At 44.1% G+C, this 18,139-nt stretch overlaps 1 protein-coding gene across 5 annotated transcripts in view; it reads left to right on the top strand.

Annotated features, from left to right (window-relative positions):
* Positions 1-18,139, top strand: part of PHKA2 (phosphorylase kinase regulatory subunit alpha 2) — an 82,117-nt gene that overhangs the window by 29,142 nt on the left and 34,836 nt on the right. For all 5 annotated transcript variants that reach the window (XM_024739396.1, XM_024739380.1, XM_024739387.1 and 2 more), the window contains exons 3-10: positions 2,949-2,996; positions 3,926-4,094; positions 6,501-6,583; positions 9,049-9,129; positions 10,254-10,352; positions 12,146-12,292; positions 13,781-13,834; positions 14,459-14,581. In XM_024739396.1, coding sequence (XP_024595164.1) covers positions 2,949-2,996; positions 3,926-4,094; positions 6,501-6,583; positions 9,049-9,129; positions 10,254-10,352; positions 12,146-12,292; positions 13,781-13,834; positions 14,459-14,581 — 804 coding nt within the window. The remainder of the gene's footprint in view (positions 1-2,948; positions 2,997-3,925; positions 4,095-6,500; positions 6,584-9,048; positions 9,130-10,253; positions 10,353-12,145; positions 12,293-13,780; positions 13,835-14,458; positions 14,582-18,139) is intronic.

Genomic DNA, 18,139 nt, shown 5'->3' with positions numbered 1-18,139 from the left:
ACTAGCTACATTTCTCTCACACATGCTCTGTCAGTTTTATACATACTTATATACAAGATGTCATTATAAACTAATATGATAGCTTTTAAAGAGTCAGCACACCAGAACTACACATTCCAAAGTGTATACTCTTTGGAGTAATCGTGTTGAAAGGATATTTATCCAAACAATATTGCCACTGCTTAAAACATGTTTGGAATTTCCTTTAAAAATGCCTTTCAGTTTGAGTCATTCCAAAGCAGTCTTTTTAATTTATAATCACCCTTTAATTTTGAACCACATTGGTGTTGTCCAGTTTTTGTGCCTGTGTTACCATACAGCACAATGAGGGCCTTTTATTGTTTTCCAAAATTAGAAACCAGCATACCCACCAAAGCGAAGACTTGCGCATCACTAAGTATGTAAGAAAATAATCTGCCCCTGAGCACAGGAAATATTTTCAGAGTGTTTTGAGTAATAGCATTGAAGTAAGGAGCATTGATGTATAAAAGTATAGATCTCTTGGCATGAGAGCGTTTGGGATTTGTCTTTGATTCATCATTTCTCATTGGCTGGCACAGCCAGTGGATTGTCAGGTCCAGGGAGAGTTCTTACGTCCCAATTGGTGATTGTTTATAGCAACCAAAGTGGGCATGAGTGGCGGCAGCCTTGACAGCAGTAGGGAAGCTAAGAGAGGAAGCCTGTCTCTGTGAGCAAGGAAAGGACAGTCTGGATTTGACTAGACATGCTGAGTACGAGGTAATGGAATCACCCAGTCTTGGAGGTAAGGCAAGAATGGGTAGTATAGAAAATGCACATAGGGACTTCCCTGGTGGCGCAGTGGTTAGGAATCCTCCTGCCAATGCAGGGGACATGGATTTGAGCCCTAGTCTGGGAAGAACCCACATGCCGCAGATCAACTAAGCCCGTGTGCCACAACTACTGAGCCTGTGCTCTAGGGCCCGTGAGCCACAACTACTGAGCCCGCGTGCCACAACTACTGCAGCCCACGTGCCTAGAGCCTGTGCTCTGCAACAAGAGAAGCCACTGCAGTGAGAAGCCCGCACATCACGACAATGAGTAGCCCCTGCTTGCCACAACTAGAGAAAGCCCACGCACAGCAACGAAGACCCAATGCAGCCAACAAATAAAATAATTAATTAATTTTTAAAAAGAAAATAAAATGCATACAGCAAGCACTGAATGGTCCTCTAAGAACTTGGCTATTACATAAGTGAATCATTCATTTAACAGTATAATAATTTGATATTCATGTCCTCCAAACTTTCTATCCTCCTCTGACACAAAATCCAAGTAAACCCATGCCTGTCTATTCACACTCACACGCATGCGTGCGCGCACACACACACACACACACACTACCTCTCCTCTGTAAGCAGTTTCTGATCTGGGTTACAGTAGACTAGATTTGCCAATCTGTGACTGACGATAGAGAGGCACAAATAGGCCACACTGTTTGATTTGTTGAGTGTGGTTAATAACTAAAGAAGACATCTCCCTTGATTATGGAAAATAACACGGGATCTTCCAGTGATCCTCAACAGGGACACTATTGCATTTGGGGCTTAGGCAGTACAGTTGTTATTGTGTGAGACTGTCCCATGAATTGCAGGACATACAGTGTCCTTAGTCCTTACTCACTAAATGGCTGTAGCTCCCACCCCCATCATGGTGACAATAAAAATGCCTCCACCCCACATTTCCAGATGCTTCCCCATCCCCAGGGATGGTAATGTCACCACCAGTTGGGAACCACTGTGCTTCTTCACAATGGAAAATAACTTTTCTTTATTTGAGGGGAAGTCGATTGGCAAATGTTTACGCTGAACACCGTAGGAAATGTTAATTATAACAGTGTTAATTATACCTTTTAATTATGAGGTAATATTTTCTGCATCAAAAGAGTTTACGACATAAAGTGAGATTATACTCTAGACTCCTAGGATTTTAGAGATGGAAGAATCTAAAGGGTGATCCATTTCAGACTTTGGCAATTAACTTTCGTGGCCCTTCACTGTGTCTTCCCCTGCAAACCATGTGCATTCTATAAGAGAGGAGACGCTGATGGCCCTGGGTGGGAACTTCTTTCAGCCAGGCTACTTTGACCTAAAAATATCCCATTCTCCAGCCACTTGTGAAGTAGTTGTATAGAGTTTTTAATAGGACATATTAAGACCAGTCTTTCAGTGGGCCTGAATTGTGGAGCAAGTGGGAGGCAACACAATGTATTGACTAGGAGCTCAAACTCTGGAGTCGGAGGGCCTGGGCTCTGTCCTTGCTCCCCCTCCTTTCAGCGGAGAGACTTGAGCAATGTTGCTTCATCAGCCTCAGGTTCCTCATCTATAAAGTGGGGAAATAATAACACCCATCTCATAAGGGTATTGCAAGAATTAGTGGGAATCCAGGTAAAGAGTTTTGTACAATACCAGGACAGAACGTCTGATTATCATAGTGGTATTGATATTATTTATAATAATAATACATATTATTAAGAAACGTTGGCAGCTACTTGCATTTTGTAAGAACTTTACTCAGTGGTCCAGTAATGGTGTCACAAATGGCTATTTTGGCAAAGCATCATTATTTTGGGGCAGGCGTGGTGGTGGACTTAACTCATCCTTAGTATAACAAAAATAAATTACTAAGAATTGTGATATAAAGCTCCAGGGTACTAGGCTTATAAAAATTGTCTTGCTAAAAGCAGGAGTCACTGGATTTCAGTGCCAGGAGGTGCCATCTGGTCCAGTTCCTTTATTTGAGATAAGTCACTTCGTCAAGAATTTCTTTGTGATGCAGTGGATAGAAATAACCTAAACAATCAGAATGCATGTATATGCCTTCTCGGGGAAGGCTCCAGGCAGCACTGGCTTACCAGCCATGTGGTGAGGAGGTTGTTTTCATGGAGCAGGGAAGCTGGCCTTATTACTGATTCCATTTTATGTCCGTAGAACGTGGTGAAACTGATGCGGGGTCTTCTCCAGTGCATGATGAGACAGGTAAGTGGAAAACGACAGATATAATTTTGGGTCATCTGAGTGGGCACTTCATAGTCATGGTGACAACTAACACTCTTAAAGTGTTTTGAACTTTTTTTCTCAAGATGAAGAGAAATTGAAAATATTTTGCTTACTTTCTCCTTTTAAAATTATCTTCAATAATTTTATTATGCTATAGAACCAGAGTCAAAGAATACTTTCTCAGAATCTCTTTTCAAGAGTTAACTTGTGTAAAAGGAGAATGTGCCCTTTTTTTTTAAACAGGGAAGAAAATGTTGTTTTTAAAAGCCACTCCTAGAAAGCCATGTACTGTTGTTTATTCTGTTGAGTTTATAAAAGGGTTTCTTTTGAGTTGAAGTGCTTGAGTTTTTAAAACTTGACATTAATATTATTGATATTTTCAGTGAGGGGTAAATAAAACAATTTGTTGAGCATGTATTGTATACAGAACATCATACTAAGATCTACACAGACCCCAAGATAAATATGATACAGTCCCGACCCTTAATCGGCACGTGCCTCATTAGTCTTCAAAGACGACATTGCTCTTTCCCTTTCAACATAAGGAAACAAGATTGGAAATTTAAAGAGGAAGAGGAGGTTCCTCTCCCTCCCCTCCTCCCTCCCTCTCATTGAGTTCCTACTGTGTGTCACAGCTCATGCTGGAGATATCAGACAAGGAAACCCTGCGGCTTGACCCCTCAGCCCTGCAGAACTTGTTAAAATGGCGCTGGGCTCAGACATTTCTGGTGATGGGCAGGAAGAGTCCCCCGCACAGCCTCTCTGTGTGGTGCTCACTAGTGAACATCCATCCCCTGCCTTCCATCCCACTGGCTCCCGGAGGTAACAGATAAAAGGTCTAGATCCAAGAGATTGACCTTTGCCAGCCATGAACCCCTTAGTTGCGAGCAGCCGACTTGCTTTCTCAGGTGAATAAAGTGGAGAAGTTCAAGCACACTCAGAGTACCAAGGACAGCCTGCATGCCAAGTACGACACCGCCACCTGCAGCACCGTGGTGGGCGACGACCAGTGGGGCCACCTCCAGGTGGATGCCACCTCCCTCTTCCTCCTGTTTCTGGCCCAGATGACTGCCTCCGGTGAGCCAGGGCTGATTGACCTCATTGTACTGGGAGTGACAATCCAGAAGGGGGCGGGGAGGGGCAGGCATTGATCAGTATTCAAAATAAGCTATTTCTGTAAAGAAAAAGCATGCTTCTTTTTGCGTTGCATTATGTGCGCTACTCTGTGGCTCTGTTGACAGTCAGCCTCCTGAACCCTTGCAGGACGAGGGCTGTTGCGCCAGCTCTGTCAGCATCTCACTGGTTGGTCCCAAAGCTTCCTTGCTGTCTCTGTCGCCTAATTATTGGACCAACCTAGATCAGATCTATGTTCAACAGTTCAAATATCTGCAGACGGTGTCATGCTCCATTTTAGAGTTTTCTTCTCCAGGAGTAGCCGGCCCTTCAGCTCTTCCTCTCACTACCCTGTCACCCTCTTTAGACACACCCTCGTTTATCCAAATTATAAACAAACAACATAATTTCTAGAAGTCAGCAGTTTGCCCAGAGTTGTCTTTCAGTCCATAGCACCCATGCTGTGAGTGGGCCAAAAACTCCTGGGTTGTGAGCATTGTTCTCGTTGAAGCCCAAGCTGTTGGCTTTCATGGAGGCCTGGACAGCAGGCCTCCCAAGCTCCAAGCTGCTGCCCCGCTCTGTGCACCAAATAGCCTCAAGTTAGGTCACTTAGCTGCTGTGTCTCAGAGTTCTTATCTCCAGTCCCCTAAATTCACACTCCTGAGTTAGAGGCTTCCCATTTATTTCAGGCTGCAAATGTGAAACTCTAAAAATAGGAGAAGTCAGTAAATAATACTGTTATGGCTTCGTGAATAAACCAGGCACTTTAAAAAATATGTTTTGGTTATGAAAGTTAACATGAGCTCACTGTAGATATTTTGGAAAATATAATGAAATACATAGAAAAAAAATCTCACTGCCAACTTTCATTCGAATGTGTCTCCTCCCAAGTTTTTTTTTCTATGCATTTAAAAAACATATTTAAGGTCATACTATATGCATAAATATAGTTTTTATTACATAGCATTATAACTTAACCATTTGCCCCTTGATATTACAAGCTGTTTATAAACATAATTTTAATGACTTTGTCAGTGGATATTCCATAATTAGTTTAACTATTCCTTTATTCTTTGCTATTATAACTATGTTGCAATACCAACTTTGACCCCCATCTCTATTTGCTTCCTTCCCTTAGTTAGATATCATTCAAAGGCTACTCATACTTACTGCTAAATTGTTTTCAGAGCAGTTTACTAGTTAAACTTCCCCCAGTGATGTTAAGGGTGCATATCTTACCATACCCATACCAGCTTCAAGAATTCATACTTTAAAAATACATGTTGGGGACTTCCCTGGTGGCGCAGTGGTTAAGGATCCGCCTGCTAATGCAGGGGACACGGGTTCGAGCCCTGGTCCGAAGATCCCACATGCCGCAGAGCAACTAAGCCCGTGCGCCACAACTACTGAGCCTGCGCTCTAGGGCCTGCGAGCCACAGCAGCTGAGCCCATTTACCTGAGCCCATGCTCCACAGCAAGAGAAGCCACCGCAATGAGAAGCCCGTGCACCGCAACAAAGGGTAGCCCCCGCTCACTGCAACTAGAGAAAGCCCGCGTGCAGCAACAAAGATCCAGCTCAGCCAAAAATAAATAAATTAATTTAAAAAAAAAAAATACATGTTGGAACTCTGCTCAGTATTCTGTAATAACCTAAATGGGAAAAGAATTTGAAAAAGAATAGATAGGTGTATATGTATAACTGAATCACTTTGCTGTACACCTGAAACTAACACAACATTGTTAATCAACTATACTCCAATATAAAATAAAAATTTTAAAAATCCAACAGGAGAGCCAAAAAAAAATAAAAACATGTATTTGTCATAACCAGTTATACATTCAAGGACCCAAGCAAAAAACCAGCTCTCCTGGTCACTGCCTGCTTTAACACGTTGATGTAGCCGCCTGGGCAGATCTATGAGGTGAAAAGCCATCTCCTGTAGCTGAGGGCTCTACTTTCCCCATCTGCCATTGGGGAAAAGTACCCGCCCTTTGGCTCACTCAAAGATATGACAGTGGTTGCTCTGGGCTAAAATGCTTGCTTTGTGGAATCTTCTCTGCACAAATCCAACACATACCCGAAAGCCCCACATCTTCTCTTTCGATCCTTTCTACTCCTAGGCACACACACAAAAGTGGAGCCATTCTTTCCTTCCTCCCTTCCCTCCCCCCATCTTTCCTTCCTTCCTTTCGAGATTAGACATTAACTGTTACAGTTTACTTCATACTTAATTTTTGATGCCCTAGTAAGAAAAATGAAAATGAGGGTAAAAGGATTTATTTCCTAGTGTAATATTTGTAATTTGTAATTGGCAGCTCTCTCTTCACAACATAATTCCGTTAACTCCATTGTTTGTTTTTCTTTACTAGGCTTACGTATTATTTTCACTCTTGACGAGGTGGCCTTCATACAGAATCTTGTTTTTTATATAGAAGCTGCATATAAAGTCGCTGTAAGTGTCAAACCCAGTGTTTTTTTTTTTCAGGTGCCCCAGTGTCAAAAAGAATAAAAATCATACAGCTCTTTGAGGGCCAGGCTGTTTGGGGCTGACCAGAAGTTAGCGAGATTAGAGCTATACGATTACGTCACCTCTGCACACAAAGTGCACGTTTCTGTCCAGGAGCTCAGTTGGGGAGCTTCTGTTTTTGGAATGTGCCACATGCTCTGTTTGAATCCGTCACGCTTATTTTAAATAAGACTCTAAAATGTCCTGTAGCACGTGCACAGGCCAGCCTGAATCAGGATGAAGGGCAACACCGCAGGAGCTGCGGTGCCGTGGGGATCACCCCAGGCAGCCCACAGGAGGGAGGCTGGAGCCAGATGTGTGCCCTGGGCCAGGTGTGTGCGGGTGTAAATATGTAGAAACTCAGTTCCTCCAGGCTTTTGTCTGCTACAGAGAGTGGAGCCTGACACTTGTAGAGAACAGCTAAACTGCAAAGCTGACCATAAGAGCCGTTAAGGAAAGGGTAGAGTTTGTTTTTTTTTTTCTTTTTTTCTAAAAAGCCATTAAAACAAGGATCAGCAAACTTTTTCTGTAAAGGGCCAGAGAGTAAATTTTTTCAGCTCTGCAGTTTCTGTTGCTGCTACTCAACTCTGCCACTGTACCACAAAAGCAGCCATAGGCAACTCGTGAACTCGTGAACGTGACTGTGTCCCAAATAGACTTTATTTACAAAAAACAGGTGGCAAACTGTTTTGGTCCAAGGGCCGTAGTTTGCTGACCCCAGGTCTAAAGTGGCGACTCTCAACCACGGGCAGTCTTCCCCTCTCAGGGGACATTTGGCAATGTCTGGAGACGTTTTTGGCTGTCACTCTGGGGAGAGTGCTACTGACATCCAGTGGGTAGAGGCCAGCGATTCTGCTGAACGTACTGCAGTGCACAGGACAGCTCCACACGACAGAGAATGATCAAGCTCCAAATGTCAGTGGTGCTGAGGTTGACAAACCCTGGTCTAAAGAAACTTGGGAAGTCTTTGTGGAAAGGGCGGGACTTTAGTTGGACCTTGGTGGATGAGTAGGGTTTAGATTGGCAGAAGGGAGGGAAAAGGGTGTGGGAGTAGCAGGAGCAATAACAGAGGCAGGAACAGGCTGTGAGCATGGGAACAGCTTGGGGAAAGGGGGTGCAGAGTGAAGGAGTATTCTTAGGGTGAAAGCTGAGTACTTAAGAATAGTAGAAAGTAGGGGCTTCCCTGGTGGCACAGTGGTTGAGAGTCCGCCTGCCGATGCAGGGGACGCGGGTTCGTGCCCCCGTCCGGGAAGATCCCACATGCCGCGGAGCGGCTGGGCCCGTGAGCCATGGCCGCTGAGCCTGCGCTAAAAAAAAAAAAAAAAAAGAATAGTAGAAAGTAAAGTCAGCTTGTGGACGTGCAGGAGGTGGGGCTGGATAATAGAGGTATCGCCATACAGAGAGAGAGATTTGAACGTGATCCACTAGGGAATAAAGATCCACTAGGTCTTCATTTTAGACTCTTATGCTGGAGAGTGAGCTGATCAAAGCAGTTTTTAAGGATGAGTCAGTCACTTGGCTCCAAGGTTGGAGTGAGGACGGGTTGGAGCGGAAAGGCCCAGCTGTGAGGAGTACTGAAGGGAAGGGGTCCTGGGGCTCAGCAACAAGGCCTGCTTGGCAGGGAAGAGTCTGAAGTCACTCTCGTGTGTCTAAGTCTAAAATTTCTCATCTTGAAAATGTTCATCTTTCTCTGTAATAATAAACGCCAAAATTTTGGCATCGGTCCTGTTCTTCTTGGGTTGCAGCCTTTCAGCAGTGCATATAGCATTATTTCAAAACGGTATCCAGTGCTTGGGTTTCTTCAGTGAAAATATCAACTGTAAAAGTTAGGTATGCATGTATCAAGTCGTCTATGTGGATGGGCTGTTCTAAGCCAGTTCCTATTAATTTGTTTCAAAATACCAGGAAAGTCCAGTATTCTGAGCCTCAGTTTTGACTTTGGCTTCTGTTAGTTGCTGAGCATTTTTTTCCCAAGAGGTAATGTTAAAAGTAGGTATTAAATTATTTTAAATGGTTTGGTTGGCTTCACCTAGTTATAACCCATTTGTTAAAGTTTCTTTATTCCATCTTACAATTTAATACAAGTTCAAACGTATTAGATAAGTAAAGGGCAGCCTTTTATTTTAAGATAAAATGTTCTGGTCTCTACAAATCAAGAGTTTCTTACAAATTACTAACTTTAGAAATAAGAAAATTGAGAGTGTCTTTGTATGCATTTTTGTTCCACTTGAGTATTTACTTCCAAAAGTCTACCCAGAGGTCAAATGAACTGAAATCGAGAAAGAACGCAGCTCGAATATGTAAAGCCATGAAGAAGAGATATTCATGTTTCTTTACGCCTTCAGTGACGTGAACGAATCATTTTTCCATAGCGCTTTTCATATACCTCTTTTTCCCTTTTTCTCCCGCAGGATTATGGAATGTGGGAACGTGGAGATAAGACCAATCAGGGCATTCCAGAACTGAATGCAAGCTCTGTAGGAATGGCCAAGGTGACAGTCTCGTCCTGTTTGTTCTTCCTTCTGTACGTCTGTAACTACTTTGGTTTGGTTCTCATCGTTAGGGGTTTGGATTTGATCTGATTAGCATATTTTTCAAAAGTCAGCAGCAAGTATGGAATTCAAGTGGCACATGTACCCCAGCCAACTGAAATTATAGGTAAAAAAATGTAGGTTTCTTACACCGAAATCTGCGTGTACCTGAAAATAAGTGCATTCCCTCCTTACTATCCGTTGTTATCACCCACACATCTAAGCTCTTGCTGTTGTCGAAGAAGCTGGATGTGTGATGTCCAGTCTTCTTTTCTGGGTCATAAAGGGGGGCTGAAGAATATGACCACTTTGTAGGACAGGGCTCACAAGTTTAAAAGTCTACAGGGTCAGGTCAGGCGAGTAATATAAACAAGTGAAGCTGGCCAGATAGAAAAATATCAGGGGGTATTGAGGACGCTGTAAACTTTCTCTGTAGGTATTCTAATTCAAAATCATTTTAAAAACTTCCTCAGGCCAAACAAAACATGCCTGTAGGGCAGATTCAGCCCGCTGGCCACCAGTTGACATGTCTTGCCCTAGACGTTTAGCATGCCTCCTCCCTCCCCTCTTCCTCAAGACTGAAGCATAATTTTAGACAGAATAAAGACTCCAGAACTAGAATTTTTAAAGCAACAATAAATTTGCTCTGTTAAGGTCAACTGACAGAAAACATACTTAATACTAAAAGAAGTTAACGTTTTTAAGTGCCAAATATGCTAATGTTAGAAGTCAACCGCTAAAATAGGTGAAAGAAAAGCCGCCCATGAATTTAGCCCTCCACCCCTTACACACACAAAGCTGTGTTGTTAATGTTTCATTATTGGGTAGAATAGTAATTTCATTTTGGGAAATGGTTTTCTGTTTTCTCTTTCTTGTTCCTGCAGTGAGCAGCAAAACACAGGAAAACTCTTATCCACTGAAAATAAGGATAGAACACGAGTATAAGACACTTCAGTGGATTTTAAAGATTTGTTTTACCACGTTTGGGAAAACATATATGCTAGATTGCTTAATGAAAAAGGGGTGCCAGATATGGGAGTGTATGTGTACTAGCAAGAAAAAGTAATTCATACCTGTGCTTGTAGGCAGCCCTAGAGGCAATTGACGAACTGGACCTTTTTGGAGCCCATGGAGGTCGCAAGTCCGTGATCCACGTTCTGCCCGATGAGGTCGAACACTGCCAGGTAATGGCTCAAGGCTCTCACGTTCCAGAGAGTAGCGAAGGAGACTCATGAAGTGGAAGACTTGGGCTCCAGTTCAGATCCTCACCTTCCTAGCTTGATGGGACTTGGCTTCTTTGAGTTTCAGTTCCCTCATCCATAAAATGGGCATACTGAGACCTTCTCCTCCTGCTGCACAGGGTGGTCACAAGGATCAGAGTAAATCAACTTAGTTTGTCAGAGTACTACTTTGTAAACCAGAAAGTACTGTGCAAACATAAGACACAGTGATGATGTTGTATATGGAGTCAATAATCAAGGCAGCCTTGTTTCGTTGGAGGCAAAATTGGTTTTATGTTTTTTGAGCATGTAGGTGGTTTTCTCTCAGGTTTATTTCATGAGGTCCCCAAATTGGATGACTAGCAGGCAGTAGTTCACTTGGGGAGGGAGTGGGAATGGGCAGAATGGATGGTGGAGGAGAGATGATATGGGAGAAATGGCAAATTAGTAAAATCTCCCTGAAATACCGGTCAGAGAAAGGTGTGATTTGATGCAGATTAGGGGACTCCATTTAGCAGACAGTAGGTCACCAGTTGCTGACACATCAGCAAACTCTTATTTAGTGAGGGCTTACTGCGTGCCAGGCACTGTGCTAGGGCTGTGGGAGTGAGCTACATAAAACCTGTAAGCAGAGCGCTTCCGGTGGGACTGTGTGTTTCAGGCAGAGAGCCGAGGGAGAGCGACTAGTTAAAGAACTGGGCTTGGGGGTCATTTGGCTATAGAAAATGAAGCTTTGTTCTGAAGCTGAAGGGCTCCCCCCCCATATTTAACTCCTTCTAGCTCTTTCCATTTCCCTCCATTATATAGTCCTTAATGGGGAGTCTGCTATTTCTTTGGGTGTGGTTTAATAAAGTCAAGCTGGTATGCATCTTAATAGATGTGTAGTCCCTAGTAGAGATTGCATGAGCTCTGTAGCCAGCTGGACCTGGGTTAGAATCCTAGCTCTGTCGCAGACTGGCTGTGTGCATTTAGGCATGAGTCTCTGTGTCTCAGAGTCCTCACGTGTGAATTGGACATAGTTCTCGAATTCCTTCTTCATATAGAAGATTTAATAAGCTTATGTTTGCAGGGGTCTAGTCCCATGTCTGTACATGTTAGATCTCAGTGTTAGCTCTCTTCCCTTCCCAAACTTTTCTTTATAATTTCACCTTCCTTTAGTTTACAGTACCTAATCCAACCACCTTATAATTGAGGCCATATTATAGTGCCACTAAGTAACCCATTCTTTCTAGGACTAAACTAATTCTGTTTTGACTAAACCATTTTGCCTGTTCATGTGGTCTTTTGAATTTGACTCCTTTAAGTAGTTCCTGGGTCACCCAGTCCAACTGGTCACATTCCACAGAAGCCAGACATTTCTCTGGCCTGGTCCCATATGTGTGTTCTTCTCTGTCTCTTATCTTCACAGCCAGGACACGCTAGCCTACTGACAAGGTAGTCCTTAGTCCCTTCCCTGCATGTCCTAAAGGCCCAGTGAAGTCAACAGAAGGCACGAAAGGAAGGGAGACAAACAGTTCTCAGCATGGGCTCCAGGCATATTACTGCTCTCCCCAGACCCCTTTTCTCCTGCAAGGAGCAGGAAGCATTGGCTGGGTAGGCGAGGTCGCCCAGCAGGGGCCGTGTTGGTAGGAAAAAGCTCTGCTCAAAATTGGCAAACTCATTCAAATGTTCCCTTGGGGTAAAGTCGTCATTTCTAGATACTGTATGTAACTATTAGTGCTTCCGAGGTTAAAGCCACCTGTTTGTTTTTCGTTCAGTCTATTCTGTTCTCCATGCTGCCAAGAGCGTCGACATCTAAAGAGATTGATGCTGGGCTTCTTTCCATTATTTCTTTCCCGGCCTTTGCAGTGGAAGATGTGAACCTTGTGAATGTGACCAAAAATGAAATTATTTCCAAGCTCCAGGTAAGCATTGGTCACACTGGTGCCCTTCTGCCCTGTGTTAAGTGCCCCTTTCAGACAGTGACGTGGAGCAGCTCACCCAGGCCTCGGTTCTCCATGAGATCAGTTGCTCAGTATCTAAGTCGACTCGTGATTGAGGTTTCCAAAGCTGAGTCTGGATAAGTCTTGGAGTGATCAATGCCTTAGTTCTCTTTCTAAGTAGCAGAGCTTCCATTCAAGCTGGCACCTTTAAACCCCAATTCGTATCACTCCTGTACTTCTAAGGCAGAGCTTCTTAACCCTTTAGAGATCCCAGACAGACTCTTTTAAGAATCTCTTGAAAGGTAAAGTCCCCGCCAGAAAAAAATGTACATGTCCCAATATCCTGAAACTTTACACACAATTTCTGGGGACTTGGAGACCCCAAAGTTAAATTGAGGTTAAAAAAAATCCGCGCTCCGAGGTGAAACGCAGCAACTATGACACATTACACCAAACTGAGAAGGTTATTCAGTACTCCAGCCAACTGAAGTTATCAGTAAAATGATTGAAGAATGTAAGTTTCCTAAACTGAAATCTGCATTTGATGATCCTACTTAGATTTGGTGAAAAATGCTTTTAGCCTTTGGAAACAAAGGGGTAAAGGGTCTCCAACCATATCCCCAAAAGAAGGCACTGTCTCAGTTAGGGGCCAGTGGAGAAAACAGAACCTCTTTAGTTTGTGGAAGTAGGCAGGGAATTAATGTAGGGAATGAAGCGTTTCAAGGGGAGCAGTTCAAGACCGGGCCTCCCAGGATGCCCCGAACACTACAGGGCTGGCCACCAGGAGCGTGCCTGCCTCCATGGCCAGTGCTAGAGCAGTGCCACTTACTTAATAAATTGGGCAGTGGACACCCAAAACTGCAATCCAGGGATTAGGGAGGCAGATTCAGAGAGCACTGCCACTGTCCTTCTTTCCTGACCCCCAAGAAGCTGGAGAGGAACACTGGAGCCTGCAGCAGGAAAACCAGCAGCGATGGCCCTAAGCCACAGGGAGCCCTGCCACCTCCCTCACCTACTTCTTGCCAGGTGCAGGCTTCTTTGCATCTGGAGCCTAACTGCGAGGAGTCTGGAATGTCCTGTGGCTTTCCAGTCTTTCCAGTAGAAGCAGTCCAGTCAATCCACGTATCTGCCTTGGTGGCTTCTCCAAGTAGTAAGGGCCCCTTTGCATCTTTGCACAATACAGCAAATCAGAATGAAAGGATGGTCGTTCAGTGAACTATCGGTAATTAATCTCTCAGCCCTGACTGCCACTCTAATGGAAGGTTTTGGCATTCCCTTCCAAGCACTGATCAAACCTGAATTTACTTTGCTTATTACTTAAAAATAAGTTTTTGTACTGATAGCAAAGAGCATTTGGTACCCATTTTGTTACTAAAAGGTTCATGGGAAAGGGGGTGAAGGGCTGACTTGAATCAAAGAGGCAAAGAAATTCTGTTTCACCAAATGCATCTTTTTTCTTTATCTTCTTAGGGGCGTTATGGATGCTGTCGCTTCCTTCGAGATGGTTATAAAACCCCAAGAGAGGTTGTATTTAAAGATTGTTTCTTCTGATTCCTTAACTGCTTCATATCTAAGTTGCCACTGTGGTGTTCTCCCTCTGTTGATTATAAAATTTACATGTTGGAATATAAAACTTACATGTTGGAATATTGGAAGCAAGTCTTAATTTTGGAGTCAGCAAGCTGGAGTTAGGCAATAGAATAGTAAGATCATCTGGAGGACAGCAAGCTGGTGGTTTAAAACCAGCTTTTAGACAAGGACAAACAGTTCTGTGGCTCACACGTTTTTTTAAAAGGCTACCTGTGGCCTCCTTGGGTTCCTTTGCCGTAGTGACTGATATAATGATATCAGTAAAACAGATAGTCTGCCCAGCACTGTGAGAGGCAAATTGCTATTTATTTGTTATAGAGATATAGTAAGCTTTAAATAATAAACTACCCAGGAGTGTTGTGTACATTTGATTTACTTTTCTGAAATGTTACCATGGAAAACTGCCAAAAATAGCATCTCCCCATTATAGCAGAATCCTAATTATGCCAGCCTCAAAGCTGCATTGAATCAGAAAGCAAGGGACACCCAGTGAGGTACAATGGTATTATGTATGTAATCTGACATTACCTTTTAGAGGGTTTACCTGCTTGGTTCCAGGACCCAAACCGATTGCATTATGACCCTGCTGAACTCAAGCTCTTTGAAAACATTGAATGTGAATGGCCTGTGTTCTGGACTTATTTCATAATAGATGGGGTCTTCAACGGTGATGCTGTTCAGGTGAGAAAATGCTGGATGTTGTGTTGGTAATCAGCATTTTCATTCCACTGGTGTGCTGATTATTATTAGAACATAGGGTTATGCAGGAATTCAGGGCACTGTGTCAGTTATCTGTCACTGCTTAACAAACTTTCCTAAAACTTAGTGAATTAAAACAACTGTTTTGTTTGCTTATTATTCTGCAATTGGGGCAAGGCTCAGCAGGGACAGGTTTTCTCTGCTTCACCTATTGTCACCTGGGATGGTTCAGTGGGGCTGGAGGATCTACATCCGAGATGGCCTCCCTTACATGGTTGGCAGCTTGTTGGCCCAGACCTTAGTTCTCCACGTAGCTAGCTTGAGCTTCTTACAGTATTGCAGTCTCTGGACAGTTAAGCTTTTTACATGGTGGTCATCTTCTCCCAGAACGCGAAAGCAGAAGCTGCCAAGCTTTCTTAAGGTTTAGGCCTGGAACTGGCAAAGTGTCACATCTGTTGCATTCTGTTGTTTAAGGGCTATCGTTGCCAAACCAGGTTTGTTTTGCCAGAGAGCAGCAAGCAAGCCAAAACGCCGAGATGCCGAGGTTTGCAGCAAAAAGAGGGTTTATTCGCAAGGCAGCCATGCAAGGAGAAAGTCTCAGGTCTACCTGAGCGAAGGCAAGGGGCTCGGTGTATTTATGGGATAAAGAATAAAGCAGCAGGGCGGTCTGAGGCTGGGGAAAGGTGATTGGAAAAAGGTGCAGTAATTGTCATTCTGCCCAAGTGTAACTAGGCTACAGGGCTCTGCATGTTCCAAAATGGAGGTGCTTAGCGTGCTCTGAGGGTGGAGTTTTCAGCCCTCTGATGCCAAAAGGTCAGCGGACACTTGGGCATGCCCAGTTGGAGGGTCAGTGGTCCTAACCAGTCTTAACCAGCTCAGTTGGAACCAGACACAGCTGACTCCAAGTTCCTACAACGGCTCGGGCAAACGTCATATTATTCAGGCAAAGTGCTGCTTGGAGGACTTGCAAGTCTTAAAAGGACTTTGATTAGTGAAGGCGGGTTACAGGTAAAATGGATTTGACTAATGATTACGCTTGGTTTCAGTCCCCCCATCTTTTTTTTTTTTTTTGCGGTACGCGGGCCTTTCACTGTCGTGGCCTCTCCCGTTGCGGAGCACAGGCTCCGGACGCGCAGGCCCAGCGGCCGTGGCTCATGGGCCCAGCCGCTCTGCGGCATGTGGGATCTTCCCGGACCGGGACACGAACCCGCGTCCCCTGCATCGGCAGGCGGACTCTCAACCACTGCGCCACCAGGGAAGGCCCACCCTATCTTTTGATCATTCCTCCATCTTGAGGGAAGAAGGGAGATTACCACTCTGGATACTTCCTGCCGATAAGGGGCATAGACCCAACTAGGGCTTGTGAAATGAAACTGTTCAGCACTCATTTGAAAATATTCGCTTGTTCCCAGTTTCAGGTTAACATTTTGATCCCAATAAACAAATACCACCTATGTGCCAGCTGTCAAGGCATCCATAGGCCCAAGATGGGTAAACCATAGACAGAGATGTAGCCTGAGGGGGCACATAGATTGCCACACATTGTTAAAACTTAGGCTCTTATTTTTAGGGATTTTATATAGGATAAGGCAGGGATCAAGTGTCTTACCTTTTTCCATATTGGAGTGTCTTGATCATTATCAGTTTGGCTGAAACAATTAGATATTAAATATGGAAGGGACACAGGCTGGGAAAAGTAAGTATGGTTTCTATAATATCCTGGCCATGTAGAACCTTGACAAGGGTAGATGCCAGGGTTATTATTTTTTTTTAATCTGAGGACACAAGGAGAGGACCAAATTTCGGCTTAGGATAAAACAGGTGACAGGAAATTCTCTGTTGATTAGCCTAACCCAATATGTTACATCTGAGGGCCTTTTATCGTAAGTCATTCAAGGGGAGGGCCCTACATGAAGGCTGGAGGACTAGGAGGCGGGGGTCGTCGGGGGCCACCAAACAGTCTTCCACACACAGGTTTTGTTGTTGCTGCTGTTCTTTTCAGACCAGCAGTGCTTTTGCCATCCTTAAGGGTACTCTTAGCTAATGTCTTAATTAATGTGTCAGCCTCCTAACTGGTCTCCCAGCCTCGCTTCCTGCTGTTTCTCCACACCATTGCCAGTGATCTTATTAAGAAAGAGACTATGCTACTGCTTTGCTTAGAAGCTTTGAATGGCTTCCTGACTGCTTTTGGGATGAGGTACAAGCTCTTCACATGTTTTGTAGGATCCCATAAATCGGGCCCTCGTTTTCACCAGTGTACCCCCAATTTCTTGTTACTTATTTCCTTTCTTGAGTTCTGTAATCCAAGCACATGGAAACTTTTTCAGTCCTTTGAGCAGGCCATGCTGTCTCTCCCCTTCTCTCAAATGCCCAGGATATGCTTTCAACCCCCAACTTCCCCGCCCTCCTTCACGTGATTCGTTTTAAGTGTCTCTTCTTTCAGAAAGCCTAAAAGCTGGGTCAGGTGCCCCTTTTATATGCCCCACGGTTCTTACAACCGTTTGGCACCTGTAACAGTATTTCCCACTTAGTTGTCAAAGGACCCTGGTAGAGGTGGTCTCTCTCCAGTTCACTGGTGTATGCCCCACGCCTAGTACATAGTAAGTACTCAGTGAATATTTGTTAGTGCAGCATTCATTTGTTCGAGACAGATTTCTTTAGCATTTGCTGCCGTGCGTACTTTGGTGAGCAGAACAGACCTGTCCTCATGAAGTTTACGGGGCTGACAAACTCAAACACTTTGCTGTTTTTTTAATCTGTTCAGGTCTCATGTTCTGGGGTAGGATATGCAATCTAAGATTCGTTTTAGTTTTTGAAACTGCCTCTATTGAGGAATGCAGAGGTATTTCAGAAGCGGCAGTAAATTTCAAATATTAATGTTCCCTCTTTGTTGATTCTCACTCTTATGCTTCAGTGATTATCTCGGTTCTTAACGTTTTCTGTCTTTTTATCCCAAGACTGAAAGATCTCAAAAAGATTGAGTTGGAATTTCAATTATGAACAAGCTTGAAAATTATCAGAAACAACAACAACAAAAAAGCTAAGGAGACAGAAAAGCCTGTTTAGTACCTTATTTTGTAGGTCTCACAGAATTTACTTCTCTTAGCCCCCTGTGCTGTCTCTTCCACTTGCTGCCCAGTCACATTTTATTTTTATTTTTTTAAAATAAATTTATTTATTTATTTTTGGCTGTGTTGGGTCTTCGTTTCTGTGCGAGGGCTCTTTCTAGTTGCGGCGAGCGGGGGCTTCTTCATCGAGGTGCGCGGGCCTCTCACTGCCGCGGCCTCTCTTGCTGCGGAGCACAGGCTCCAGACACGCAGGCTCAGTAGTTGTGGCTCACAGGCCCAGTTGCTCCGCGGCATGTGGGATCCTCCCAGACCAGGGCCCGAACCCGTGTCCCCCGCACTAGCAGGCAGGCTCTCAACCACTGCGCCACCAGGGAAGCCCCCAGTCACATTTTAAAGTGCTGCACCCTGTCGTGCTTTGCGGTCCATAAATTTCAAACGAAAAAAAAATGAGATCTGGAAGGCATTTGACAGG

This window comes from Neophocaena asiaeorientalis, unplaced genomic scaffold (genome assembly GCF_003031525.2).
Source record: "Neophocaena asiaeorientalis asiaeorientalis breed wild unplaced genomic scaffold, Neophocaena_asiaeorientalis_V1.1 scaffold771, whole genome shotgun sequence".
NCBI classification, from domain to species: domain Eukaryota; kingdom Metazoa; phylum Chordata; class Mammalia; order Artiodactyla; family Phocoenidae; genus Neophocaena; species Neophocaena asiaeorientalis.
Note: the sequence above shows the minus strand (reverse complement) of the source record. Positions and strands in the feature narration are given on the sequence as shown.